Consider the following 26,588-nt stretch of genomic DNA (forward strand, 5'->3'; position numbering starts at 1 on the left):
CAAATATTACACTTTCACTGAAAAGTGAAAGACTTTTGACTGTTAAAATGGCTACTGAATTACTTATACATTTGTTTGGCATTTTTTCCTTGTTACAAGATGTCTAATAAAATTAATGTATAAAAACTGGGAGGACTTGACAGTAATATTAATTTCATCCATTATATTAATATGATTGCATGACCTAAGGCAATCCTAAAATACAGTGACAATCTGATTGATTCAACCTGGGCAAAGAGGTAAAAATGTAAAGTGTTACATGAGGAACGATGTCTCTTACTGATACTATATGTAAAAGTAAGCTACCAGGGTTTTTCCCAATATTTGTATTGTATATAAGCATCTTGAGAAAGGTGTTAGCTTGACGACATGTGTTTTAATATGACTAACAAATGTAGGATTCTGCTTTCCAAATCTTACAACCGTGAATTTTCGCTATTCTTCCTACTGGAATCTTTTTCTTAATGTAAAGATCCATTAAGAGATGGCAAAAAGTCAGACCGTCATGAATAGGGCATTCTGTTTTCTCTGTTTAAATTTATGCTTTCTAAGTGTACTTTTGCATAAAAATATAAGCTGTTATCACAGGTCAAAGATAGGCAGCTAGTAGTGATCCTAACTACAGCAGAGCAAAAAAGCTTCCGTTCACAAGTGGCAAACAGCAACATTTAGTCCTCCCAGCCTCTCCTGCTCCTTTCATGATTTGGTTCTTTTATTTAGTAAACACCTTCTCCACCCTTAGGCTGTGAGTTAGCACATATTTTGTGTGGTGCTGGCTAAAGTAAAAAGGACATAAAATGCAAAGAATACCAACCCTCTGGCATTCTGCCTGCGGTTCATATTCAGATGGGGAATAAGAGGAGAAAGAGATGATGCAGTGAACAAAAGCCACGAATTCAGATTAATATTTCCACAGATTTGTTTATTGCCAAGATGCAGTTAAAAAAATCAGTGGGAAGATTAATACCAGTGAGGAAGAACGCGAGGCACAAAACAAAAGAATGAGAGTGAGAAGGAAGATAAGCAGCTGGGAGGCAGACAATACAAGACAAGATTCATAGATTTTAAGGCCAGCAGGGACCAATGTGATACGCTGACCTCCTGAATAACGCAGGCCAGAGGTTGTGAAAAGGTATGAGCAAGGGAGACACGGGGAAAAGAGAAAAGACAGACAAAGGTGCAGATAGAGCTAAATCCACTCTACGCGGAGGGTCGGCACAAACAATCGCACCTTCTTTCCAGGCAAAGCTGAACTGTAACCAGCAAGAGCAGTTGAGGTAAGAGGAACATGGGAATGAAGGCCAGCTTTGGAAAGGTATTCAAAGTACTGCAAGGTGCAAATACGCCTTGGGTTTTTGATGGCAGAAATGCAGTTAAGGGCGGAGGGGGGGACACAAAAGGGAATGCTGCCATAGGAATTTGAATAAATTGTTGGAGCAGTTGCAGTTGGTGAGTGTGTTGTCATTAAGACGCAGAGGCAAAGACTTTTTTTTCTGGTTTTCCAACCTTCATGTTAGCTGGAGGAAAACACCTTGTGTAAACGATTGAGAGAATGAACAGCTGCATACATGAAACTCAGGCCCTTTTTCTGGTCACCAGTAGTCAAGTAACCAGTCGGGTAGGAAATCATATAGATGATCTGGAATTTGAATGATTGAATTTCTGGCCGTATCAAGAAAAGAAGCTTAAACATGACACAGGAAGGGAGTATAACGTTTCAAAGATGGAACGGGATTCAAAGAACTCCTAAGTTTTTCATACATACACGTTTTGGGGGGTTGGGTTTTTTTTGGTGGTTGTTCGTTGGGGGGGAGGGGGTGTTGTTGCTAAGGCTTTGGCTTTGTTTCTGGGAGGGTTTTACCACTTACACCATTATGATAGAGTAACCCGCAGGTGAGTTATCCAGCAGCTGTGTCCTTTTGATGTCACTTACGTTTCTGTGGAAGGAGCCCAGGCGTACGGTTACATCTAACTCGGTTACAGTGGCTTAAGCAATTAGCAGCCTTCAGCCCAGCTGTTACAGCCGTGCCCAGCTGCGAGGTCTGCGCTAGGGGAGCAGACAGATGCTCTCCGCTCCGGCGGCGGCTGCCAAATTTCCCACCGAACCGGCGCACCAGGCGTGCGGGCCCTCGGAGAGCAGAGCCTAGCAGCACAGCCTGACCTTAGAACACTGGCCTTCGCCTGGAGGTCGCTGGGGAGCTGCACTATTCCAGCGCAAGGGCAGGTTATTTCGCTATTAGCAGAGGTTTAAAGCCAGACCCGCAGTTCACGAGTTCCAAACAGCGGCCACCGCCGGCCCAGCCGCCGCTCGTCCCGGGGCGGCTGCCGAGCGGCCCGTTGCACGCCGCTGCCCTCCCGGGGCCGCCGCCGCCCCGAGGGGGCGGGCGTGGAGCCGGGCGTGGAGCCCGGCCCGTCCCGTCCCCGGCGGCGGATACGCCTCGGCCGCGCCCGCAGCCGGGCGGGAGGCACCGGGGCCCGTCCCGGCCCCGCCTCCTCGCCCCGCCGAGCGGGCTCCCTCCCGGCCGCGGCGTTTGCGAAGCCGCAGCGCAGCCCCGCGCTTCCCCCCCGGCCGCCCCCGCCTCCTCGGGGGCGGCAGCGGCGCGGCTCGGCGCCGCGCCTGCAGGAGGGGCAGCGGGGAGGCTCCGGGCTCCTGCCGAGCCCAGGTGCCGGGGACCCCGCGGCTGCTCCCTCCTCCCCCTGCCCGCCAGGTTGCGGGGCGGGCGGCGGCCCCTCCTTTTCCCTCCACGTCACGGGGTGCCGTGTCGCGCACATGCCGGTGCACACACATCACACTCACACACGCGCGCCCGGGCGGAGAGGCGAGGCGCGCCCCGCCCGCAGGGCCGGCCCGGGACGGCCGCGCTCCGCCCCGCCGAGCGCGCTGCCAGCGGCCACCTCCCGCGGCGGCGGCGGCGGCGGCGGCGGCGGGGCCCTCGCTTCGGCCGCGGAGCGGAGCGGCGCGGCGCGCTGGGGCCGCAGCGGCCCCCGCTCCCTTCCCGGCGGCTCCGCCGTCGGCGCAAACTTGGAGGCTCCTCCGCGGCGGCGGAGTTTGGGGAGGAGGAGGAGGAGGAGGAGGAGGAAGAAGAGGAGGAAAGGTGCGGCAGCAGCAGCAGCCGTGCGGCTCCGCGGGCGCGTAGCGGGGCGGTGGGTGCGCGGGGCGGGGCGGGGCGCGGCGCTGGCGGCGGCGGGGGAGGAGGAGGAGGAGGAGGAGGAGGAGGAAGAAGGTCAGTGCCGGCGGGGAGCTCCGGTAAGAAGGCGCCACGCTCCCTAAAAGTTAATTGCGGGGGGGTTTTGCGTCTCGGGGAGGGGAAGAGGCAGCGGTTAAGAGGCTGCAGGCGCCTGAAGGCAGGGCGCACACCTGCCTGCAGCCCGGCTGTTGCAGCCACGCTAGCTTTTCTTGAGGAGCAACAGTTATATCAACTTAACGTGCGGTTTGGTAACAGGAACTGGGGTTGTTGTGATGTTGGCTGAAGTCTCTTGGTGGGTTTTTTTTGGTCTCTCAGTCAATCGCTAAAACCGTACACGTTAGTCTGTAGCTGTGTTTAATTTGCCGAGCGCACTTGCTTGTTTCTTTAGAATGGAAAGAGGCTCTTTTTCCTTGTGAGGAAACAAAAAGTAACAGAACAGCAAGGATCTGTCAGAAAAAAAACGGGTGTTTTTCCTCCAGGAGAGATGGTAGCGGCTTCTTTCTTGCTATGCGGTGAACAGACTTACTAACATCGGAGCAAGGCTTGTGGAAGGAGACCCTACGGGGAAATTCCTTTGCAGTTAACTCATCCACTGTGTCCCACCTGAGGATCTGCTCCATTGAACATCCTCTGATGTGTTCCAAAGATCTAGTCCATAAACCAGCCTGTTTCATTTTGAGTTAGGCAAATTTCCTTAATAGTAACCTTTTAAAATAAATAAACTTCCTTAATAATAATCTTTTTGCATTTGATAGCCTGGGAGAGAAACAGCTGAGGGGTAGATATGGTAGATAAACTTGCGGCTGGAGTGGAGGCGGTGAACAGGAAAGAGCTGCTTGCTCTCTTTCAGACCAAGAACTGCAACAGCCAAGTGACACTAGAAGGCAAAAGATTGAAAACAGGCAAGAGAAAGAGGGTTTTTACACAATACTCGGGTCAGCTGTAGAGGGTTTTGTCCTCACCCCAGTCTACTGGATGTCAGAAAACTTATGTGTGTTCGAAAGTAACTGGGTGGGAGAAACTGAAATTTCATGATAAGTAGAAAGTTACAACCCCTAGGTTTGGAAACTGCTGAGCTGTAATGGAACAGAAACCAAATGAACATGCGGAGAAGATGCTGGAGAGTACTTGTTCCCCTTCTGCTCTTTCTCCTCTTTCCAAGCACATGCTTTTGGGTACTCTGAGGCAACATCCTGGGCTGGATGGGCCCTGTGCATGTCCTGTGGTGTGCCTGTTTCTCCATGCATGTAGCTTTTCTGAGATAGTCATAGAAAGGGAAGTGAAATGCTACTATGTTTGTGCACCTGTGGTTTTTGGTCTTATATATCTGATACTGGTGGGGTTTGGTCCAGTTCTTGTGTATTTTTGCGTACACTGCCCAGCTGTAAAGGCATTTAAAGATCACTAACAACCCTGGCTAATGCTTTTTGACACATGATTCATATAAATCAGCAATTCTTAAGGACTGGAGCTTTTTTAAAAGCAGTAATGACGATAAGGAATACATTCAGGTTTGAATTGCTTGTGTTGGCACAACCCTTGTGCTGGGATTACACTGGAGATGCAGGAAAGGGGATGAGGCACTGAAAACCACCTGTGACTGGGTTCTGTAGATTTTGTGGATGATAACCTATACTGTGCATGCTATTTTGTGGCCCAATAGGTGCAAATTACTCTAGTTAGCCAACAGACTGTCTGTGATCATCTTAAACATGCCTTGGTGGCTGACACTAGATCTCTGAAATTCTTTAGAGGTAGTCCAGGTGAGCTGGGAAGAATTAACCAAAGGTAAAATTAAAAAAGCACAAAGGGCCAAAGCCATGTGCTATCCTTAGGTATAAAGAAAACAGTTAGTCGTGATGTATAGGACTCAGAGAAGCCCAGAAAATGTTGAAAAGTTGTTCTCAAAAAAACAGGTAAGTCCAGAGATTGTTGATCACGTGCATCTTGTCAGCCTGGCAGGTCTCTCTCCTGGCCAGGTGTGGCTGAGGGCCTCAGCAGGTGTCCACAATGTACAGTACGATTTCAAGAAGCTTTATGTCCACTAACAGGAGAGAAACAGAAAGTTTTCAGATGTCAGCAGAAAGATTTCAGGAAAGGGCAATGCAGGGATTTTGGAAACACGTTAGCTGTTGGTCAGAGCTAGCAGTGGAGCACCAGAGAGGTGCTGATGTGCCTGCTCAGCCATTAGTCTTGGTGGTTACTGTGTACCTGTGCGACAAAGTGACCTCAGGTAGGAAGTGGTAAGGAGTGTTGGCTGTCCTGATATGTGCTGATGAAGCAAGTTTGGTCTCACTAACAGATGTTGCTTAAGAGGACTCTACCAGGAGCTTACGGCATTTGCATAGCTGCTACAGCTATAGAAAGGCATCAGGAGTCATATAGTGACTCCAGCTTTTGAGGTCTCTCAGGAAGTATTGATAAAGGAACTAAGAGACACAGTAGATGAGTCACAAAAAGTTCATTTCTGCAACATAAACTGCAGGGCACCATATTCAGCAAGGGAGAGAAGTTTTGCGTAACTCTGTCAACAAGTCAAGCCTTATCAGACCTCTCACTAAAAAACTTAAAAATGAAGAAGGCTTCACCAGAATTTGCAACGTGACCAAGTGCAATGTGCAGGTCCCTCTACTTTGTACAAAAGGGACAACTGTGAAGAAAGAGGAGTTCTGTAATTGCATTACACCCAGACAGATGCATCATTAAGCATATGACAGGATACATACCAGCCCATCAGAGACCCACACATCCTCATGCTCTGTCATATTGTTTAACTGCAATGTGGCTTGTGTGGTGCATCAGGAAGCTAGCGGCAGGCCCAGGCAGGATTCCCTGGTGCTATTGAAAGACCTTTTCCTTTTGGATTGACATTGAGGAGCACCATTGGCCTGTGTGCATTTTTGTGGTGCATTATTGTTTGATGGGGCAGTCTTTCTGCATGCTTGCTTTTCAGGCAAGGACAAGACAGCACCCTAAATATTATGCAAAAGATGCACAGCTGCCTGCAGGCTTTTTCCAATTTTGCATATACTGGGAGCTTTTGTCTCACGGGAAATTCCCATAATCTCTATATTTCTATGTTCTTAACTTTTTTATCAATTAATAACATTTGATACCATTACCCACTGTACCCTCGCCATCACGCTGAAAAGGGGTAAAGTTGACCCAGGTACTGTCATGCCACATTGCATCTTATGCATACAGGGAATGCCAACTATTAAGCGGGGAATTCAGAAACTGTTCTCACTGTAAGAATTTGCTGTGCTGGGCCCATCAAGCTAAGGCAGAACTGCGGGATCCCGTGGATCTGTGGCACCCAGACCTCTCTTTGGAGCTTATGAGATTCAGCCTGCTCCTGCCACACTGGAGAATGAAGTGCAAATAATAAGCTCCACAGTACAGAGATATGCAGTTTACAAATGTGTATGAGCTGGAAGGCTGATGATGATGAGGAGGCTGGTGTGCAAAATACTTTGGTCAAAATGTGGAGGGAGAGAAGGAGAATGGTACATATGCCTTGGGAGTACTGCTGCTGTGCTCTCCTCGAGGAAAAATGCTGTGGTATTTGTTTGCAGTAATATGCAAATAGTACAATGTTTAGTTCCTCAAACTTCTTTGTAACCATCACACACACAAAGCTTAGGTATAAAAGCAGAAAAATACATTTCTTGCCATGTAAGAGACATTGTATACTCTATGAGGTACTTAGGTATAGGTGAACTTGCAATGCAGATCATTGTCTCTGAACAGTCTCAGAAAGTATCACCAGGACTGTGAGGGTCATACTGGTAGCCCAAATTTCCAGCCTTGGCTCAGTGGCAGAGCTATTTGACCTGTGGAGGGAGCAAGGCCTCCGAGATCTGAAGTCTCGGTACCTGAAGTACTGTGCAAGTTTTGAACTTGGTGAGGCTTTTGACAGAGACTCGTCACATCTGGGCGCTTTTCTGCCTCTTTGCAAGTCCTCGTCACTCTGCTATAGAAGGAAATAAGGTTGCTTTGATGTGATCTGTTCTTTTTATGGTGTTTTTTTCCCCCATCTTCTTGGCACTTAGAAATGCTATAGGAGTAAACAAAAATATATGCTTGTCATATAGATAATGGCTCCCACAGCTTATCACACAAAGCCTCTATACTCACTGTTTTCAGCTAATATTTTACACTTTTCTTTCATAATCTGTGCAAGCAATAATGTCATCCCTGCTACTTCTGTACATCCGACTTCATACACGCTTGAAACGCCGATAAAGCTGAAGGCTGCAGGCACCAGCAGGATGGAGCAGACATCAGGACTTTGTTCAACCACTGAGCTGGCCACGGCCGTGCCGATCTTCTGGGACAGAGCGTCCTAAAGAACTCTGCAAGGGGAAGAGACAACAGCAAAGTCCAGGAGGTAGGTCTGCAGCTCTCCTTGAAATGATCTTGCTGATGTGACAAGCTGTGACTTTGGCGGTGAAGACTTTGACACGGGGGGAATTGACTCAAAGGGTGTGTTTTACAGCGGGGACTCGCAGACGGGAGTCTGCAGGCAGCTTGGTGGAGAGGTGAAGGAAATGGAGAAATATTTTGAGCTGTTAACAGGAGCTTTTCTGCAGCGCGGTGCAGTTTCTCCTGCCTCCCTGTCTAACAGGAAACTTCCACCCTCTTTTTACGGTGCTACTGCTTGCCAATGTATACAAGTTCCAGTCCTCTGGGACCGATTTTTATGTTATGTGGTAGTTTGGGTGTAAAAGTTAACCCTCTCTCCACTGTAGTAGTAGTATTATTTTAAACTCTCGTAAGAGTTGGAATGAAGCTGTTAAACTCTATATTGACCCAAATTAGAAGTGAGTAAACTATTTACCAGGGTTTGTGGGTTTTAACATTTTTTTTTTTTTTTTAACATTTTTATCTTGACTCCTGCCTTTATGGTGCATTAAGTACTTGGCAACCATGGATACTCCCATCTCTTAAAGTCAGAGAATTGAAATACTCAATGTATAAGCAATCAGGCTTGAGAATTTCCATGGCTGACTATCCCCGGGCTTTCTAAACACTTCCATGCTTTAACAGGGCTGCAAATCCTCTGACTGGCAGGACAGAATAGTTTGGGATGTACCAAGGGATTTGCCGAGACATTTTTCTTTTCAGGCCTCCACTAGAACAACTTCCATCAAAAGTTATTGTAAAGCAGTTCAGATTAGTTGGGGAAGCAGAGTAGCTAGGTTCTCTTCTCTCTTGTGAACGCATGACCCTGCAGAAGTTGCTTGCCTCTTCTCCTGGCCAGAGAGCAGAGACACAGACTTCCTTTACCTCAGCATATCTCTGGGTCATGGACATGCAGGAATTAATGCTAGATATTTTACTGCAATTATGAGGATCACTGATGTACTGGAGGCAACCAGAAAAGACCATCCAGCATTTTCTAAAGAACATATACAGAGTTGGGACTGTATGGCAGACAGACAAGAAAAACAACTTACTCTCAGCACAGCAGGTTCTGTTAGGAAACACAGATCTATGTATCCCATGTAATGAAGAGTCCTCATGTTTAGCACTAGGAAAAAGTTATATGTGATACCCATAATTGCCAAACCTTTGCTGAACCTGTGTTTCCCACTTATGTGGCAAGAAGCTGTCTTTCCTCTTCCAGAAGCACAAAACAGGCTGTGGTAAACTGTAGACTTTTTTTTTCTTTTTCCTTGGGGCACTGTGTTGTTTTAAGTCTTCAGGGTCTTAAAATTAGCTGGCTTATAATTTAGTTAGGCTTGGGTCTAAAAGTAATGGCGGCTTTTTTGGCATCACGCAATTAGAGGTCCGTAAGGCAGCATGTGAGTAAGTGTAGTTACTTAGGTCTTTAGTTATCCATCACTTAAAGGAAATCTAAGTATTACATCAGGCAGGCCAAAACAAGGGGGTGAGCTGTGTGGAACGGGGCTGGTAGTGGGTGCTGTTATGTTACAGGGGCATAGGCTGAGGCTGCAGTGCAAGGAAAATAGGGGGAAACAAGACAAACGTGATAGAATCAGCTGATCTAGATTTAATGCCAATAAAAAGTACTCCTACAGAAGATCCACAATCCTTATCCATAGATAATTTTGTGATGGAAATAACCAGCTAGCAGCAGTAAACACTAGCATATGAAGAAGTTAACTTTCCCAGCTAACAGCATTGAATAATCAAGTAGAGTTAAAAGTTTAATACAGACAGACAGTTTACTAAAAAAAAAAAACCCCAAAACAACAACAAAACCAAAACAAACCAAAACCACACTTAGCAAAGCACATTATTACTTTTCTCCTTCCCCAGCTTCCCAAGAACATCATCCCCTCTACCTTCCCCAGAGACCCATCAAGTGACTTGATTTGTATAGAGCAGAGGGAAAACCAGAAGGGGAACTAACTGTGTCTTTCTGCAGAGCTGGTCATGCAAACAGCTTGACCAAGTTTGCATTGCTGTGTGAGCCGGTGTATATTAAGCAAACACAGATATTTTATCAGGGAGACCTTTTCCCAAAGTGTTTTTGCCTGGAGGAGAGGGAATTGTTCCCATAGCTCCTGCTATTATATGGTAATAGTGTTGGTTGCTGAAACACACTGTGACCTGGTTTCCAAGGAAAGGTGTAGACACTGGTTTTGCCTCAGACGCCTTTGAGGGATGGGGGAGTAGCACCTGTTTTGCTGCTCTCTTTGATTTTTTTGGTTGTTGTTGTTAATGCTACCTACATGAAAACACTTACCCTCATTGATCCCTTTCTCCGTTCTCCTCTTTCATTTCCCAGCCTCTGTTCTGCTGCTCCTTCTGAGCACACATTCCCTTTTCAGTTTTTTAACCTAAGTGATAAGCAAGGAGCCTGGTTCGTGCTGTGTGTCAGCAGAAGGGCTTCTGCATGGGAGAGAGAACAACGTGGTGGGGTAGGAGTGCTCCTGCTCTCCTGCGTTCGCTCTCTCCATTTCCTCTCCTTCCACAGACTTGCATTCAGACTTGACCTTTTCACTTCAATATTGCTCTGTGGCAAGCACAAAAGCACGACGGTATCTGTAGTGAGTACTATGTATTTCAGATCCACCGAGGAAAGAGCACTGCCTACTCGCAGCCTGAGTTTTCCAAGAATTGCTATTCCGGTAGCAGCTAATGTGTCTTGACATTCTGTACTCTGGGTTAACCACACCCAAGCTAACAGATAAAGAGATGGTTTCCATCAGCTGGCCATCTCGCACGACACCAAAAATTGTTTGTGGCATCTGTAGCCAACTGTAGAGAGTCACAGACCTCTTTGATGGGTAATGCCAAAGTAGAAAAGAAGTAGTATAAATTCTATAGGGCTACATGTTAAGGGAGAACATGGCTTTTGTTTTTCTGTAGCTCAGTGTAGTTGTTGGTTGAGCTTGGACTTTGCTTACATACTGAACAGATCCTTCAGGAAGGACTGGCAGAGGGCAGAGTCGGGGGGGTGGGGCAGTGGGCACTGGCTGATAGATACCTTGCATTCCTCAGGGAAGTTGTGATGCATTGGTTGTTGCGTGCAGACAGGTTACAAGCTTCCTCAGGTAGCCCTGCCTGTGTGTCCTGCTGCTGAACCTGTTGCTTTCAGTGTTATCTGGAGTGCCTTTCCCTCTCCATGGGGCCAGCCTGCTCTGAGCAGAGGTCCCTCCAGCCACCCTGAACAAAACCCAACCTTCAAAGCAAGATTTTCATCCTTCTGCCTGTGGGGAAGCTTCTGGTGCATCTTGGACCCACCAGGCTCTGGGCTTCCTGTGATGGACCTGGGCAATTCATGACAGCTCCACCCCGTGGGCAGCATCCAGAGAGCTGGTGGGCTCTGTAGATCCACCTGGCAGCTTCTACCTTCAATCACTGAAGTGTTTGTGTTTAGCAGAGCACAAGCTATATGGGAAAAGACACAATGAGGAAAGGGAAAGAAGTGCTGGGGAGTTGCAAAATTCCTTGTAGGCTCAAACAAAGTGGTTGACAAGCTGTTAATATATCAGCGCAATCTGAATACAGACACACCGGGAACACCTCTGCAGTGCATAAGAAAGGTTGGAAGAAGACCACAGGTTTTGTTGAGGCCAATGACATATTTTCCCTTTTTGGACTGGTTAAAGAAAACTCTTAATTGGGTACTCTTTAGTTACAAGTGGTCTGTCGTGGTTTAGCCTCAGCCAGCAACTAAGCACCACGCAGCCACTCGCTCACTCCCCCTACCCTGATGGGATGGGGGAGAGAATTGGAGGAGTAAGAGTGAGAAACACTCCTGGGTTGAGATAAGAACAGTTTAATAATTGAAATAAAGTAAAATAGTAATGCTAATAGTAACAGTATAATAATGATAATAATAATAATGATATACGAAGCAAGTGATGCACAATGCAATTGCTCACCACCCGCTGACCGATACCCAGACAGTTCCCGAGCAGTGATCGCTGCTCCCTGGCCACCCCCCCCCAGTTTATATACTGAGCATGACGTCATATGGTATGGAATAGCCCTTTGGTCAGTTTGGATCAACTATCCTGGCTGTGCCCCCTCCCAGTTTCTTGTGCGCCTGGCAGAGCATGGGAAGCTGAAAAGTCCTTGACTGGCATAAGCAGTACTCAGCAACAACTAAAAACATCAGTGTGTTATCAACATTCTTCTCTTACTAAATCCAAAACACAGCACTATGCCTGCTACTAGGAAGAAAATTAACTCTATCCCAGCCGAAACCAGGACAGGTATCTATGAAAAGTAGCTTGTCTGAACCTTTACTGTTTTTCATGGTTGAGTTTGCCCTGCGAGAGTTTTTGGTAGATGGCAAGGAGATGAGAGCATATGTTGAAATGTAAATACCCATAGGTCTTTGACTTTTGAGTTAAAGAAAGTTTACCTTGAACAATGCAGCTGTTACTTTAAAGGAACAGCTTTTTAGAAACTGCTTTATTCCCAAGAAGGCTGTTTCCTATAGCCATAGATGAGTCGTTTGTGAAACAGGAACAGAGGCTTCTGGAGGGGCTGGGGCTGCTTCTTCAGTGCCAGGGGCATCTGCTATCTTTTTTGCTGCAAGGCAGTCAGTTTTCATATTTTCCGATTTGTACTGCCAATACAGGGATGCAAGAGGCAGTTGACTGTGTGGACTGCAGGCGAGACTTGCCGTGCAGAGCAAGAGGAAGATGAGAGTTGGTAATTTGTTCCTGCTCAGGATGAAGGGAGCTGCAGACTCCTCCTGTGCAAGAATGACATTGGCATCACTGAGTTGCCCAGACTGGGAGTTGCTGTTATTCTGGGTACATGAGGCTTATGGAAACAGCAGAAATAATAATGTGAGGAGATGCAGCAAAACCCTGGGCTCTCTCTGGAACCAGGGTTCTCCATATGTAAATCATTAGGGTCTTAGTAAAGTGGAAACATGCCTTCAGAGAGGCAGCATGAGCCCAAAGCCTGCCAGTTTCTCTGTGCTGCTGAAGGGAACCTGCCTGTTTCTCCTGGTTGCTTGAATCCCTCCTTAACCCTTTATAAAGGGGTGGCCACAAAGAGGGCTGAAGCTGCTGTAACCCTGGTGGATACAAGCCGTTGGAGGTCAGCCAGAGTGGGAGCTTGGTTCTCTGGGCCAGCTCAGGCTTGTGCTGACAGGAGCAGCTTCCAGGCTGGCTTTTCTCCATCGCTCCTGAGCGCCGCTCTGGGACGGAGGAGTTGCTGGGGTGTTACTGGCAGCGGATCAGGGTCGAGTGCAATGCTGCTACCCCTGGAATGCTTCACACCAGAGGTGCACCAAGGCTGCACCATTGCAAATGGAGCTGGCAGCACTTGCATTGCTGGCGCAAAAGCTGGGCTCTTGACCTGGCTTCTGTTTGCTGGGGCAGTGACTTTCCTAGGGATGCCTCATCCAGCTTGTCTTTGCGGCCCATGCTCTGGGATGAACTGATAGTCCTTTGCAGTTCCTTGTATCTTTCCACCAGGTGTGGAGGAACCTCAGGTGCTTAGTTTCACAAACATTGGGCAAGGTGGGTCCTACATGTGTGGTACAACAGCTAGGATACAGAACAGGTTGTCTGCTGGTTTTCATCAAGGCCAAATGCAGAATCACTATGGGTAATATAACCACATTGAGTTCTGCTCCCTGGCATGGAATATTCCTACATGTTGTGGAACAACCTAAAACAGCCCAGTGGAAATGTCCCTGCCCATGGCAGGGGGGGTTGGGCTAGATGACCTTTAAAGGTCTCTTCCAACCCAAACCAGTTTATGATTCTATGAAATAATGCATGGAGGTGTGGCTATATGGTTTCTCAGTAGGAGTGGTGCTTTAAACTTGCTTTTACTCTGAAGGAATGGATGTATACCTTGTAAAAATGTTATTCCCAATAAATTAATTTGTGAGCTCACAGGAGGCTCTTCAGAGCAGAAATTTGGACCGCCACATCTAATAATGTACAGACTCAGCTGGTTAATAACTGATTGTTCTGTTCCTCCAACACACAGCATCAGCAGCTCCTATTTTTCTTTCAAAGGCCATGGGCTTACAGGATGGTGGGCACAACTTCTCCCCACTCCTCTTTGTGTATGTGTGGTCCACTTCCCTCCAGGGAAGAGATGCTGGGCCGGTAGGAGGTATCCTGTGCTACCCCAGATATGCAATTCACCAGCTGAACCGTGATGATTTATTTGTCTGCATAGCACTGAGAAGATGCAACAGTTAAAAAGGTCCACTTTTGTAGTGGTTTGGTAAATAAAACAAAACTTCAGGTAGGCACACTCAAAGCTAATTTAAATCTAGCTTACACTGATTGGTGATGTTTCCCCAGCATCTTAGATTATTTAAATGATATAGGCGGGTTAGAAGTTTCACTTGCAATGACCTTGCTGCCTCTGTGATAGTGCACAGTGGCCTTAGCCAGTGTGCTTAGGTCAGAATGCAACAAAAATTACACAGTATTCAGGTGAAACTGCAGAAGACCTTCTTAGGCAGGCAGATCATCACTCCCTCTTAGGCTGTGCCTTGGAAGCCAGGATTGTCACTGCTAGGTTTTACAAATTTTTACAGAAGAGAACACCTTTTTTATTATGAGAAATGCAAACGAAGAAGCAAACATTGCTCTAATCCAGTTTTGATGAAACAAAAAGGCTAAACTGCAAAACAACCCAAAACATAGATTGTTGCCAGCTCTGATACTTTGTTCCCATTCAAAATTGGGTTTCTTTTAGCACTTTTTTCAGTTCAGTTTAAATAAAAAAATCCTGAAATAAGAAATGTTTATTTTGAGTTTGAAAGAAATGTATTGACTTGAGGCAACGTTGATGTTTTTCAGGAGTGCCAGTGAAATGCAAAAGCACCCAGTTGTTCACATGGCTTATAGAGCAGGATGTTTAGGGTTTTCTGACCAGATTGCACCTGGTGTTAGCAGCACACCTGACCCTTGCTTAACCCTTCTCAGGGATCACCTTTTAAATTTCAATATTGCGGAATGCACACTAGAGCCTTGCTGTCAGTCACAAGTGTTGTAATTAATGCCTGCAGTTCGTGAGTGGAAGCTTTTAGCTGGACTGCACTCTCACCTGAAGCCTGAGTGCCTGGGGAGAGGATTTCCTCCTCTTCCAAGCAACTTCACCCATTTTCATTTCGTGATTGAATCCTGAGCAGTGTGCATGGCTTTATGAATAAAGAAACCTTCGACATGGCAATCTTTGCAGCTGAGGGCATGATCTTTGAGAGGCTAAGAGCTGTAGTCGGTGCTTAGGGGATGGATGCTCTGCCTTCATCCATCTTCTCTGAATGCAAGCAGCAGTTGTAAAGGGAGAGCCATTTCCTAGATTTTTATAAATTTTTTTTGTGTGTTGCATTATGGTGCTAGCAACAAGCGAAATGCAGATTTCTCCAATGGAAACCTTCAGATGAATTGCTGTGGATTAAACTTTGATGTAACAAGCTGATAATGGGTCTGTTAATCAGACTGATACAAATGCAGGTGTTTGTTCTTGGCCAACATGGAGACGGTAAAATCTGGAAGGTTTAGCAAAAGTGTGGTGCAGATTGAGGAGAGGAGGATTTCCCTGGGAGCCAGGGTTCGTGAAAAGGCTGTATAACTCAGGAAGGATCTGGGCAGAAGTCCTATGCCTGGTGAAGACCCAGGGCTCCTGCCCTCCTCAAGTGCCTGGCCATGCAAACTCACCCCCATTCCTGTTCACAGGAGTTGGGTGACTCCTGGAGGGGTGGGATGGTGAAGGGCAGGCACTGGAGAAAGTTACCAGCCGGTGGCTGTGCTCTCATGTCAAATCCTGTTCCATCCCCCTCTCAGCACCCAAGAGCAGAGTCCTGGAGCCCCGGCTGCACAGGGGTTGGTGTGGGAAGGAGAAGGGGAGGGGTGGGGTGCTGTGGGTGTTGCTTCCTTCCGATCGAGATGCGCCCGGTCAGACACACACATGATGTGCTGCAGTCTTTGCTCATGACAGATCTGGACTAGCCGTGCCCCAAAGGCAGAAGTCCACAGGGTAAGTGCCTTGTGGTGTGTAGAAATGTTATGAGTCAGCTGAGCTAGAATTAAAATTGTTTTAATACTTCTTTTTCTTTCTTCTCCCAAAAGAAGCCTAAAACCAGGCTTTAATTTACCTTTAATTAACCTTTCCTTTGGTTTCACCTTGCAAGCAGTTAACATTTCAAGCAATTACGGTCTCTCAGTAGAAATTCAACATTTCTGTGTTGTTATAGTAATCTGTATTGTAAAAGCCAAGAGAAATAGCCACTGGTTCAATTTGCTTCTCTGGCCTTATAGGTGCACTTTTACTACTGTATAGGTGTTCCAGTATGAGTTTGGATATCAAAGTGCACTATATGATTTAACCAAGCAAATTGCCTATGGATGGTACAGGTGCAAACGCTGCTTTTCATATTTGTGATGTACTGACTGTAGGGGTTTGCACACTCTTGGGTAATCTGCAGCTTTGCTAGCTGTTAATTTATGTTTATAGATTACTGGAATAAGATTCAGTAGTTTGCAAGCAGGAGCAACAATTTTTCGCAGGAATGTGAACTTTTGCACATGTGGTGATAGCAGCTGGAAGTGACTATTGAGGCAACAGGTCTTCCACAGATATTCCCCTGTGATCAGGCCATACGTCACTTCCCCAAATCTTTGCTGTGTTACCCAATATATATATATGAATGTCTGTAGACACATATGTATTATTTCCTCTGTTCTTATTTCTACATTCTCCCTCTCTTCCCCAGTTGCTGCAGGTCTCTAGAAACCAAGGTCTAATTCTAGTGTATGTCCTATATGCATTTTCTAGCATGCTTTTGCCTTCAGCTTGGCCTTCCTTCCCAGCGCTTCCTTTAGCTAGCCATAGCTTGGTTCATAACTTTCAATGCTTTCAGTACACAGGGGAAAAAGCCTATCCTCTGGTTTTGTGGGTTTATGGCATTTTATGAGTGTTGTGTGAGCCACAGGAGAGCTGCAGAATTCTTCCCTCCCAAAAAATAAGACATGTGCACTGGATTAAAGCATGTAGGAGGGAGTGGAGCTCCACTGCCTGCTTGTAAGAGTGCTGTGTATTTTCTGGTCCTTCTGCAAGCCCAGCATCATTGCCTTAGGCAGACACAGACAGCTGAGCCTAGCTGGAGAGTGCCTTGGAGGGGAGGACTGAGAGTTTCCATTTGAGAGTGGCAAAGCTCAGCCTTTGCTTGGTCCCCTCGGGAGCATGTAGTCTGCTAAGGCCAACACAGTGTTCAGCGAGCAGAATGACTTGATCAGCGGCTGAACTTTTTCAGGAGGGTGTGAAATTCTCCCACTGCCCTCCTTGTTTGTCCTTTTTGGTCAATAAGCAGCTTGCACAGTTGCAGAAAGTGAATGATCTGAAGTGTTTGAAGGTGTAAAGATGCCCAAAACAGCTTCTTGCAGGGAGGAAAACACACACAAAAAAGGCAGCAAAATACACCAGTGGAAAACCTGGCCGTTCTCTGTGTGGGATACAAATATTGCCGTCATGGATCTAACTAGCAATCCCTCTTTTGGTCCAGCAGTAGATAAAAACAGATTCAGAGAACAGAGTGATGGTCACAAGAAACATTTTCATTGGTAAAAATTTCCAGTCAGAAGTCTTGGCAGCTGGTAATTGCCTGATGTCGTAGTTCCAGGGAATTTAAATTTCTGGCCGTATTTATGTATTGGCAAAGGTAACTCTGGAAACTCTCAATAGCCAGCTGATTGCCTAATTCCTTCCAGAACCATGCTGAATTCATGGTCTTTAAGGTACCTTATGACATGCTATAGTTATGTGTTGTGTAAGAACATGTTCTATGTGTTTTGTTACACAACACAAATGTGTTTCCCTTGTATTTGTTGCGTATTTGTTTTCTTCAACCATCTCTTGTTCTTGCATTGCAGATGCAAAGGATAAATAAACCCACCCATTTACCTCCTCTGAATCAATCAGTACTTTGCATTGCAGCTAGTAAGTGCCCTGACCAGATTAGGCGCTGTACATGTATGTATATAGACCAGCTGTGCGATATGTGTTGGTTGCAAGATGAGATCAGTCTCCACTAATTTCCTCAGGACTCTTAGAATCATAGAATCGTTTAGGTTGGAAAAGACCTTTAAGATCATCCAGTCCAACCATTAACCTCCATTACCAAGTCCGCACTAAACCAATGAAGGGTAGAGTAGACTAAACTATGTCCCAAAGTGCCATGTCTGCCTGTTTTTTGAACACTTCCAGGGATGGGGACTCCACCACCTCTCTGGGCAGCCTGTTCCAATGCTTGACCACCCTTTCCATAAAGAAATTTTTCCTAATTTCCAGCCTAAACCTCCCCTGGCACAGCTTAAGCCCATTTCCTCTCGTCCTATCGCTAACTACATGGGAGAAGAGCCCAACACCCACCTCACTACAACCTCCTTTCAGGTAGTTGTAGAGAGCGATAAGGTCTCCCCTCAGCCTCCTCTTCTCTAAGCTAAACAACCCCAGTTCCCTCAGCCGCTCCTCAGGCCTGTGCTCCAGACCCTTCACCAGCTTCGTTGCCCTTCTCTGGACACGCTCCAGCACCTCAATGTCTTTCTTGCAGTGAGGGGCCCAAAACTGGACACAGTATTCCAGGTGCAGCCTTACCAGTGCTGAGTACAGGGGGACAATCACCTCCCTGCTCCTGCTGGCCACACTATTCCTGATACAAGCCAGGATGCTGTTGGCCTTCTTGGCCACCTGGGCACACTGCTGGCTCATGTTCAGCCAGCTGTCTACCAACACCCCCAGGTCCTTTTCTGCCAGGCAGCTTTCCAGCCACTCTTCCCCAAGCCTGTAGCATTTCATGGGGTTGTTGTGCCTGAAGTGCAGGACCTGGCACTTGGCCTTGTTAAACCTCATACAGTTGGCCACGGTCCATCAATCCAGCCTGTCCAGGTCCCTCTGCAGGGCCATCCTACCCTCCAGCAGATCAACACTCCCACTTCTCGCATGTAGAAGAGAAAGTGCAAACATTTTATGAAACAAGGCAAGATGGCAATGACAAGCTCCCTTCTTAGTACAAAATCTTTGTGCAAAAGAGGGAATGTTGGTCCTGCATATAGTATGGAAGCACCCAAGAAAAAAAATACTCATGAGCAAGATAACTGGAGGTAGCATCTGGTCAGTGATATCCCAGGTAGATACTTCAGGCAGCTCTAGGTGCCTGTTCCTGTCTGCCACATGTCATTCATTCCTTCCTGCTCCAGAGAGGACTGTGTGTACAAGTACACTGCTATGTAGTCTGAGTGGGGCTTCAAGTGATACATGTGGTAAGAAATGTGTACTTGAATCAAAACCTGATGAGATTTGTGGTGGCCCTTCTGTCCTGAGGGGTTTAATTCACTGGTCTTTACTGTTCCTCAAGAAATCCTGGTCTTCTGCAGAAACTAACTTCATCCTGGTTAGAAAAAAATTATTTGCTCCTAAAGAGCAAAGCTGTTATCCTTGTACTGATATACTGAGCCTGGCTGTGGAGTGCCTCAGAGGTAACAACAAGAGAGTATGAATTTCTTGTGATATGGATGGAGCAGGAGGGACAGTGGGATATTGGTAGTGGTGAGCTGCACTGCTGGAGAGATATTAGAGTGCTTAAGAGTGGTTGGGATCACACATGGCCTGATTCTATCTGGACCACTGTGGTGATGGTGATATAGTGTGTGTTGTAAAAAACCCCAACCGAACAACCAAACAAACCCTCCCCCAAAACCAACAAACAGATGGGGCTGTGGATGTAATTGCTGGCTCCTGATGCTCTCATCTGACCAGATGCTGGCTGGGATCAGGGGGAGATCCTCCATAAATAAGGGATTCCTCCTGTGGAGGAGCTGAGATTTCTCACCAGTGCTCCTTAATTCCTTCCTTCACAGGGAATCTGAACCATGTCACCACAGTCTTCTGGATTTCTATGACCTCTTTATACAGCATAATAGTGTCTTGCATTTGGCAGTGCCGAAAACCATGGGAATATTCAGGGAGCTGAGTGTGGATCCTTTGCTCATCAGCTGCAGAGAGGGAGTCCTCAGTGCTGTCCAGGTGATTTCTTCCATATCCTGGTCTAACTCCGGACTGCACCGGGCTCCAGTGGTCTAAGCTGGTAGTTTCAGGCAGGGAAGTGTGGTGCAATGGCTTTTTTGTTGGTTTGCCTAGAAACAGAATGTTTGGCACTGGGTGGAATCTGGCCAGGATACCATAGATTGGGGGGGGGTTGGAGCAGTGGATGACATGCTTTTTTTCTCCCCTCCTTTTTCTTTGTCCAGGCTCTCTTCTGCCTTTTTGAAGGAGGTAGAGGAAGGGAAGATTCGCTCCCTGGATGAGTCAATGCCTGTTTGGCCAGGAGTGGTAGAGGTTGTCCTTGGTAGCCAGGGAGACCACGGGCAGAGGCACAGGGTGGGCTTCACAGAGAGATCACACCACACAGGTCTTCTCCCTCCAAAGAAAAAATGGGGGCAAGTTAGCTGTGTTCCCCTCCGCAGGGCTTCCATCACATGGCTGGAAATCTGGCTTTGGTTAGGAGCAGCTTTTGAGAGTGAATTTCCTCCAGGAACATAGGTACAGGAAAGAAGTAGGTAAAGGGAAGAGCTGGATTAGACATTGAGCTGGGATTAGTCTAGAGAAGTGGTGAAGGAAAACACCTGCTGGCTAAGGGGGAAGGTGAGATTTTTGGCTTCATGGGGAGACAGATCTGTTTTTTCTCTTTGTTAGCATACGTGGAGGCTGTTTGTAAAACCTGCAGAGAGCTGCTGAGGTCTGGCTTCTACAAAACAGGTACATGTTGGCTCACCCTGCTCACTTCCCTGGTCTATACCTGGTACCCCTGGGTGAAACAAGGAGGTGGCATTTCCTTCTCTTTTCTGTTGCCCCCAGAAGAGAAATACCAAGGAGAAAGACACACAGGGAAAGGGAAAGTCAGGAATAAGAGACTAAAGAAGCAGCTCTGCCTGACAGGCTGCATTTTAACTGAAGCTTTTTAACAGCTTGCAAGACCTGACATTGGTGGGAATGCTAAAGATGCCAAAGTTAGTCTTGCAGTAAGTGTTGCATACACACCTCAATACTGGATTTTACACGCATATGTGGGATCTGCAGATGTCTGAGATGCTTCTGGTGGCCCCACCATTTTATTCACTCTGAAGCATTCTGGAACAGCTTCTTCTTGAAAGAAAATATTGGGAGCTGTTCAATTTGGAGACAAAGTAGAGCTTAGTTTAAGCTAAGTAGAGTTAAGTTTAATGCTGCACCTGAATGTGGACTCTAGTCTGATTGTAATTTGGGAATAGCAACAATGCTGCTTGCACTCAGCTGGTAAAGCAAAGCTACGTGGAAAGAGGATCACTGTATTTAGCTTTTATTGTGCTAATACCTCAGTTGTTAAGTTGCTACACAGGAATGCTATTAAATACCCTGCTGCATAAAAAGAGGCTGTGTGTGTTTTTGCAGTAACATTCGAGGTTGTGTCACATGGCAGAGAACAGGATAGATATGCTATTGCTCATCTACTACTACTACCCCTCCTGCCTTCAAAAGGTTACATTTATATACTCATTCCAGCAGATGGAAGTGCTATGTCTTTATCCATCTCTGTCTTCAGGGCAGGTTAGCAGTATTTTCTAGAAGAAATCTGGACACGGGGAGGACTTTGGGCTTGTCAGACCCTGTTGGGAGAGGATGGGAAGGAAAATCATTTCCCCTTGGACACTTTCATGGGCCAGCCCCAGTGTTAGAGACAGGGAGGATGCCCTGACTGAATTCTAAAGTGTTCAGTTAAAAAAGCTTTTTCCAAGTTTATTTATTTATTTATTTATTAAAATACTAGTATCTACCATTAAGCATACATTCTTTGCACACTCACAAGAGATCCTCTTGCTGCTCCCATTGAATCCCCTGGAGTTACTCAGGAAAATAAACAATCCTTCCTACTCCCTTGGAGGACAGTCATGTTTCTGCCAATGCAGGGGTTACTGTACTTCTGTTTGTGACTTATAAGAAATTTAAAAAATGTTTGGAAAATAAACAGTGGGAGTCTTGTTCCAACACTCTTACTTAGCTGGAAATAATCTGAAATCTGAGTTGGTTTTTTGCCTTCAGGCAGCTAATTCAGGGGCATGAAATCTTTGCCTATTATTGTGGTAAAATCTGTCTCTGAATTAACATGATGATTAAAAAGAAACTGTAGATTTCCAGTGCCCTGTCCTGCTAAGGTGGTGCTTATGCTGTAGACAGACTGGTGTGCACATGTCTTTGTTAGAAGCTGGAATTGTCTCTGATGCTTTGTTCCTGATTTAAAATATGATCATGTTTCTGTTTTCTTACAGAATGAAGAGATACAAGTGTCCCTACAAATGTCCCGCACGAAGGAAGATCCTGATCCTGTGTGTTACAGGGTGGCTGATAGCACTGCTGAAGCTCCTCCATGTTGAAAGACATTTTTTTCCCTCCAAGGGCATTTATTTGGTTGAGCACTTCTTGAGCACTTCTTCTTACGTTAGAAACAGGTATTCCTACCTTAGAAATGAGTTCCAGTATGAAATTAATTGTTCATCTATATATGAACAAGATCCCCAGGAAATTGGCAAGAGTTTAGAGATAAGAAGAAAAGAGATAATTGATTTAGCTGATGAAGATGTCGTAGCAATGACAAGTGATTGCCACGTGTATCGTTCACTTAGGAAATACCACCTAAAACCTGTTTCTCCAGAGGAGGAGAGTTTTCCAATCGCCTATTCTTTGGTTGTTCACAAAGATGCGGTAATGGTAGAAAGGCTCATACATTCACTGTACAGTCATCAAAATATTTACTGCATCCATTATGACCAAAAAGCTGCAAAAAGTTTCAAATCTGCTATGAACAATCTAGCTAAATGTTTCCCCAATATTTTCATTGCGTCGAAATTGGAGACAGTGGACTATGCACATATTTCACGGCTGCAAGCAGATTTCAATTGTCTGTCTGATTTGGTGGACTCTTCAGTTCCCTGGAAGTATGTTATTAATTTGTGTGGCCAAGATTTCCCTTTGAGGTCAAACTTTGAGTTGGTTGCTGAACTGAAGAAACTTGGTGGAGGAAACATGCTGGAAACTATAAAGCCAAGCAGTAGCAAAAGAGAACGATTTACTTATCACTATGAGCTTATGAAAGTGCCTTATGAATACATGCAGATGCCTGTAAAAACCAAGATTTCCAAGAATCCGCCACCTCATAATATTGAGGTATTTGTAGGCAGTGCCTATTTTGTTTTAAGCCGAGAATTTATTCAATATACCCTTGAAAGCTCTGTTGCAAAAGATTTTTTTGAGTGGTCAAGGGATACATACTCTCCAGATGAACATTTCTGGGCCACTTTTGTACGTGTTCCTGGGGTGCCTGGGGAAGTTCCAAGGTCAGCCCAGGACATAACAGACCTACAAAGCAAAACTCGTCTGGTGAAATGGAATTATCTTGAAGACCATTTGTATCCTCCCTGCACTGGTACTCACCTTCGCAGTGTCTGCATCTATGGGGCCGCAGAATTAAGATGGCTTCTGAATTACGGACACTGGTTCGCCAACAAGTTTGACTCAAAAGTAGACCCTGTCCTGGTAAAATGCTTGGCAGAAAAACTGGCAGAACAACAGAAAGAGTGGGTATATTTGTCCTCTGATAAATACTTTCTGCACATAAATTCTGTGAATGCCTCGCTATAGCAGCACTGTCTTCCCTGCTGTCAGTACTGTGTACTGTTACAGCACAGCACCTGCAGTTCCTCTGCCTTGACCTGCTGCAGGATGTTAGTTAGTGAGCAAAGTGTCCATTCTGCATGAAGTTCAGGGCCCTCGAGAGCCAGGTGCCTGGCCATTTATTTATGAAAAGTCCTGCCTCTCTGATTAGCTGTTTTGTAACTTGCCACAGTAATCCTGTAATTGTTCTTCAGGGTGATTCTGAGAGGGTGAGGTTTGCTTTTGGAGGCTCTGGCGCTGTCTATCCCAGTGAAGTATTTCAGAAACATGTTTTACATCAAATGTGTTTGCATCTTTCCTAAGAAACTCCAACACATCTGTCTGCCAGTCCCCTTCTCCTTCACTTTGTTTTCCTTAAAGGTATGAAATAAAGACCTCTGTATCTGCTACCTCAGGAAAATTGGAAGTGCCCAGCTCACAGACAAAACCAAGAGATCAGCATGACACCAAATGAGGTGTGTGGCCTCACCTGAAGTCCCAAACTTCCCATCTGTGGGAGCTAACAAAGATCTTTGCAATGTGAATATGACTGGATGATATAAGGGAAAGAAGATCCTTAGATACCACATTGTCTGTAGCATCATTCTCTTCTCCTCGTTCATCTGTGCATTGCTTTTCCTTCTGTGAAACATGTGCTCAGGTGCTGTGCCATGCCTGTGAAATCAGTGGTGGCTGATTGAAACAGAATTATGCGCTGTTACTCTTCAAAGGCAGTATATGAGTGTGCCCTAAGGGCAGTGTCTGCAGCCCCTTAGAGTAGAGATCCATGCCAAGGGAGGTTGATCTTCATTTCTATCTCTGCCCATAGAAATACCCTCCTGTGAAATCCCAGTCATCTTGAGACAGTATGTCTACACACAGTGGATAACAAGTGCTATTTCTAATTAGTGTTCAGCAATGTGGTGCTATGTTGAAATGCACAACTTGCGAAGTTGAGCAGTAGTCATAAGAATAGCCATATTGCAGAAATGTGGAGAAGTGTCTTTCAGTGCAAGTCTCGTGGCCTTGCGCTGCCATGATCCCAGGCTGATGGGTGCCTGGGCAAGCCTGGGTTCAGATGTAGAGCAACTCTTCTCCAACAGCCTCTGTTTCCCATGGCCCTGCCAGGCCTCCTGGTAGCCAAGCAGCCTCGGAGCCTTGTCGCAGCTGGGCTCCCCATGCTACAGCGTGAGGGATGTGCTTTGTTAGTGCAGCGGTCTCTGCAGAAACTCTTGCAACCCAGAAATGCCTCTTGGCATTTTGGGGGTTTCTCTGTAATGTTGCTCTGCCACAAGTTTGTTTTTTCTGGTTCCAGTGGACACTGGGGTCTAGCTTGCTCCATGCTGCTGTCCTCTTTCTACCTATCTGGCTTTTATTAAGGGGCCTCTTCCCATGAGTGACTTTGGGATATCTGGTCTTATCAATCCATAAATTGCTGCAATAATGACCATGTCTCGTAGCCATGAGAAATCTTTGTTTGTTATTTGAGTTGAAACAACCAAGTAATTTTTTGGTCTCAGTTTTTGTTTATACATTTAGTTATGGTCAAGCCATCTGTGGCTTAAGATTGGGTTTGAGGAGTTGTGGGCCTTTTTCCCCATTTGTGACACTTCCTGTGAGACCTCAGACAAGTAATTTGAGTTTTCTGTTTCAGCTGTTCCAGCTGTAAAATGGGAACAGCGATGTTCTATTATATTGCTAAGCACTTCGAAACCTATGGGTGTTTTGGGTTGGTTGCACAGTACTAATTGCTTATCAAAATATTTATGGAGTCTATGGATACATAGGTCAAGAATTTCTTTGATGTACTGTTTCTGAAATAAATGAGGATTATTTTTAAAGTGTGTGTTGCTTACTTCAGTGACTTGCCATGTCTGCCCAGGGCTGTCCTGACTTGATGTGATTTATAGACACTTTGTAGAAAATGAAATATTGACAGTATTTACAGATTCATACTTCAGTACTTGTATATAAAGTAGAGAGTTCCCATGTGGAAAAATGTTAATAGAAGAGGTTGTTAGGATCCCAGAGGGCCAAGCCACAGCCTTCTGTACACATAAATTGATGTTTAATGATGTATTTAAATTTTTTGATTTAGTTAAAATGGCTTTATGTATGTATATACACACATCCCCATTTGTGTTTAATCTGAGTGGTTTGCTCTACCATAAATTTATAAAAATAATCCAACAGCACATTAAACTTAACTGAAGTAAATAATTTTAATCAACATGCAACTTTCTGCTACTTTCACTGAATTGGGTTGAATGATACCTGTAATTTAACTAGTTTGAAATAAGGCAGCTCACGCTTCCTAGGTAAGTGAAGAAGTGGATCCAGAGATGGCACAGCGTGAGGCAGCATCACCCATTACAGCAGTACGTTTGCTAGCTGGGGAAGTACAAGTTGTACAGGCATAGCTGCAACTTTATGAAGTGCTGATTTTCTAATGAATTATAGATATTTCTGTCTGTTTTTAGAAGGTAACTTTAAAGGCTATTTAAGCTTGTAGAAAGACAGTTCACAAAAAGCATAGGATCACTCAGGCTGGAAGATGATCTAGCTCAGCCTCTGGCTCACAACAGGATTGACACTAAATTTGGGCTGGGTTTCCTGGGCTTTGTTCCGGGGACTTGTGCAGATCTCTAAGGAAGATTCTGCAGCCTTCTGGGGCAACATTTTCCAATGTTTCCAGGAAAAAGAACAGCTAAAATATAAGTTCTATAACTTTTGAATAATTTTCTCTCTGTTTTTTGACTTTGCATTCAGCAATGTAGATGCCATACAGGTGTCTGTATCATAGTTAAGTGATTAGACTAAGGGGGTGGGTAACAACATTATTTACCTTTGACTTCATTGTCTTTGTTCTTTGTTGAAAATGGACCTGAGGCATGATCCACAAACGCCTTTCTCTCTGTGAGAAAAGTGGCTGAATCTAGTTTATGGCAAAGCAAATATGAAGTTTTATTTGGGCTGGAACTTAGATTATAGGCAGTTATCTGCCATTCTTCTCTCAACAGGATTTTTTTTTTTTTTTTTGGCCTTAGTAAAGCTCAGACATCCCTTTCCTCTTCCTCTCTTCCCCTTCATCACTTCTCCTGAAGAAGATTCCTCTTGTAAATTTTTTCACAAATTTGAATTGCATGTACATTTGCACATATTACATGGTTCTCTCTGTCTTTGTTCTGCTGAAGAAGACCCATGCTGTCTTTTTTCCACCCACCCTGCCCCAGGCTGGCCTCATGGAGCTGG

The 26,588-nt window shown here is 45.6% G+C and overlaps 1 protein-coding gene across 1 annotated transcript; it reads left to right on the forward strand.

Annotated features, from left to right (window-relative positions):
- Positions 1-7,377: 7,377 nt before the first annotated feature.
- Positions 7,378-23,328, forward strand: GCNT4 (glucosaminyl (N-acetyl) transferase 4). The gene is made up of 2 exons (XM_075726531.1): positions 7,378-7,578; positions 21,956-23,328. Exon 2 carries the CDS (start codon positions 21,957-21,959, stop codon positions 23,322-23,324), a length of 1,368 nt encoding a protein of 455 aa, XP_075582646.1. The 5' UTR covers positions 7,378-7,578; position 21,956; the 3' UTR covers positions 23,325-23,328.
- Positions 23,329-26,588: the final 3,260 nt, after the last annotated feature.

Source organism: Pelecanus crispus, chromosome Z, assembly GCF_030463565.1.
Source record: "Pelecanus crispus isolate bPelCri1 chromosome Z, bPelCri1.pri, whole genome shotgun sequence".
Taxonomy (NCBI): Eukaryota; Metazoa; Chordata; class Aves; order Pelecaniformes; family Pelecanidae; genus Pelecanus; species Pelecanus crispus.

Coding starts and splice junctions, on each gene's coding strand:
- GCNT4 (XM_075726531.1), top strand. CDS start 21,957: ATGAAGAGATACAAGTGTCCCTACAAATGTCCCGCACGAAGGAAGATC.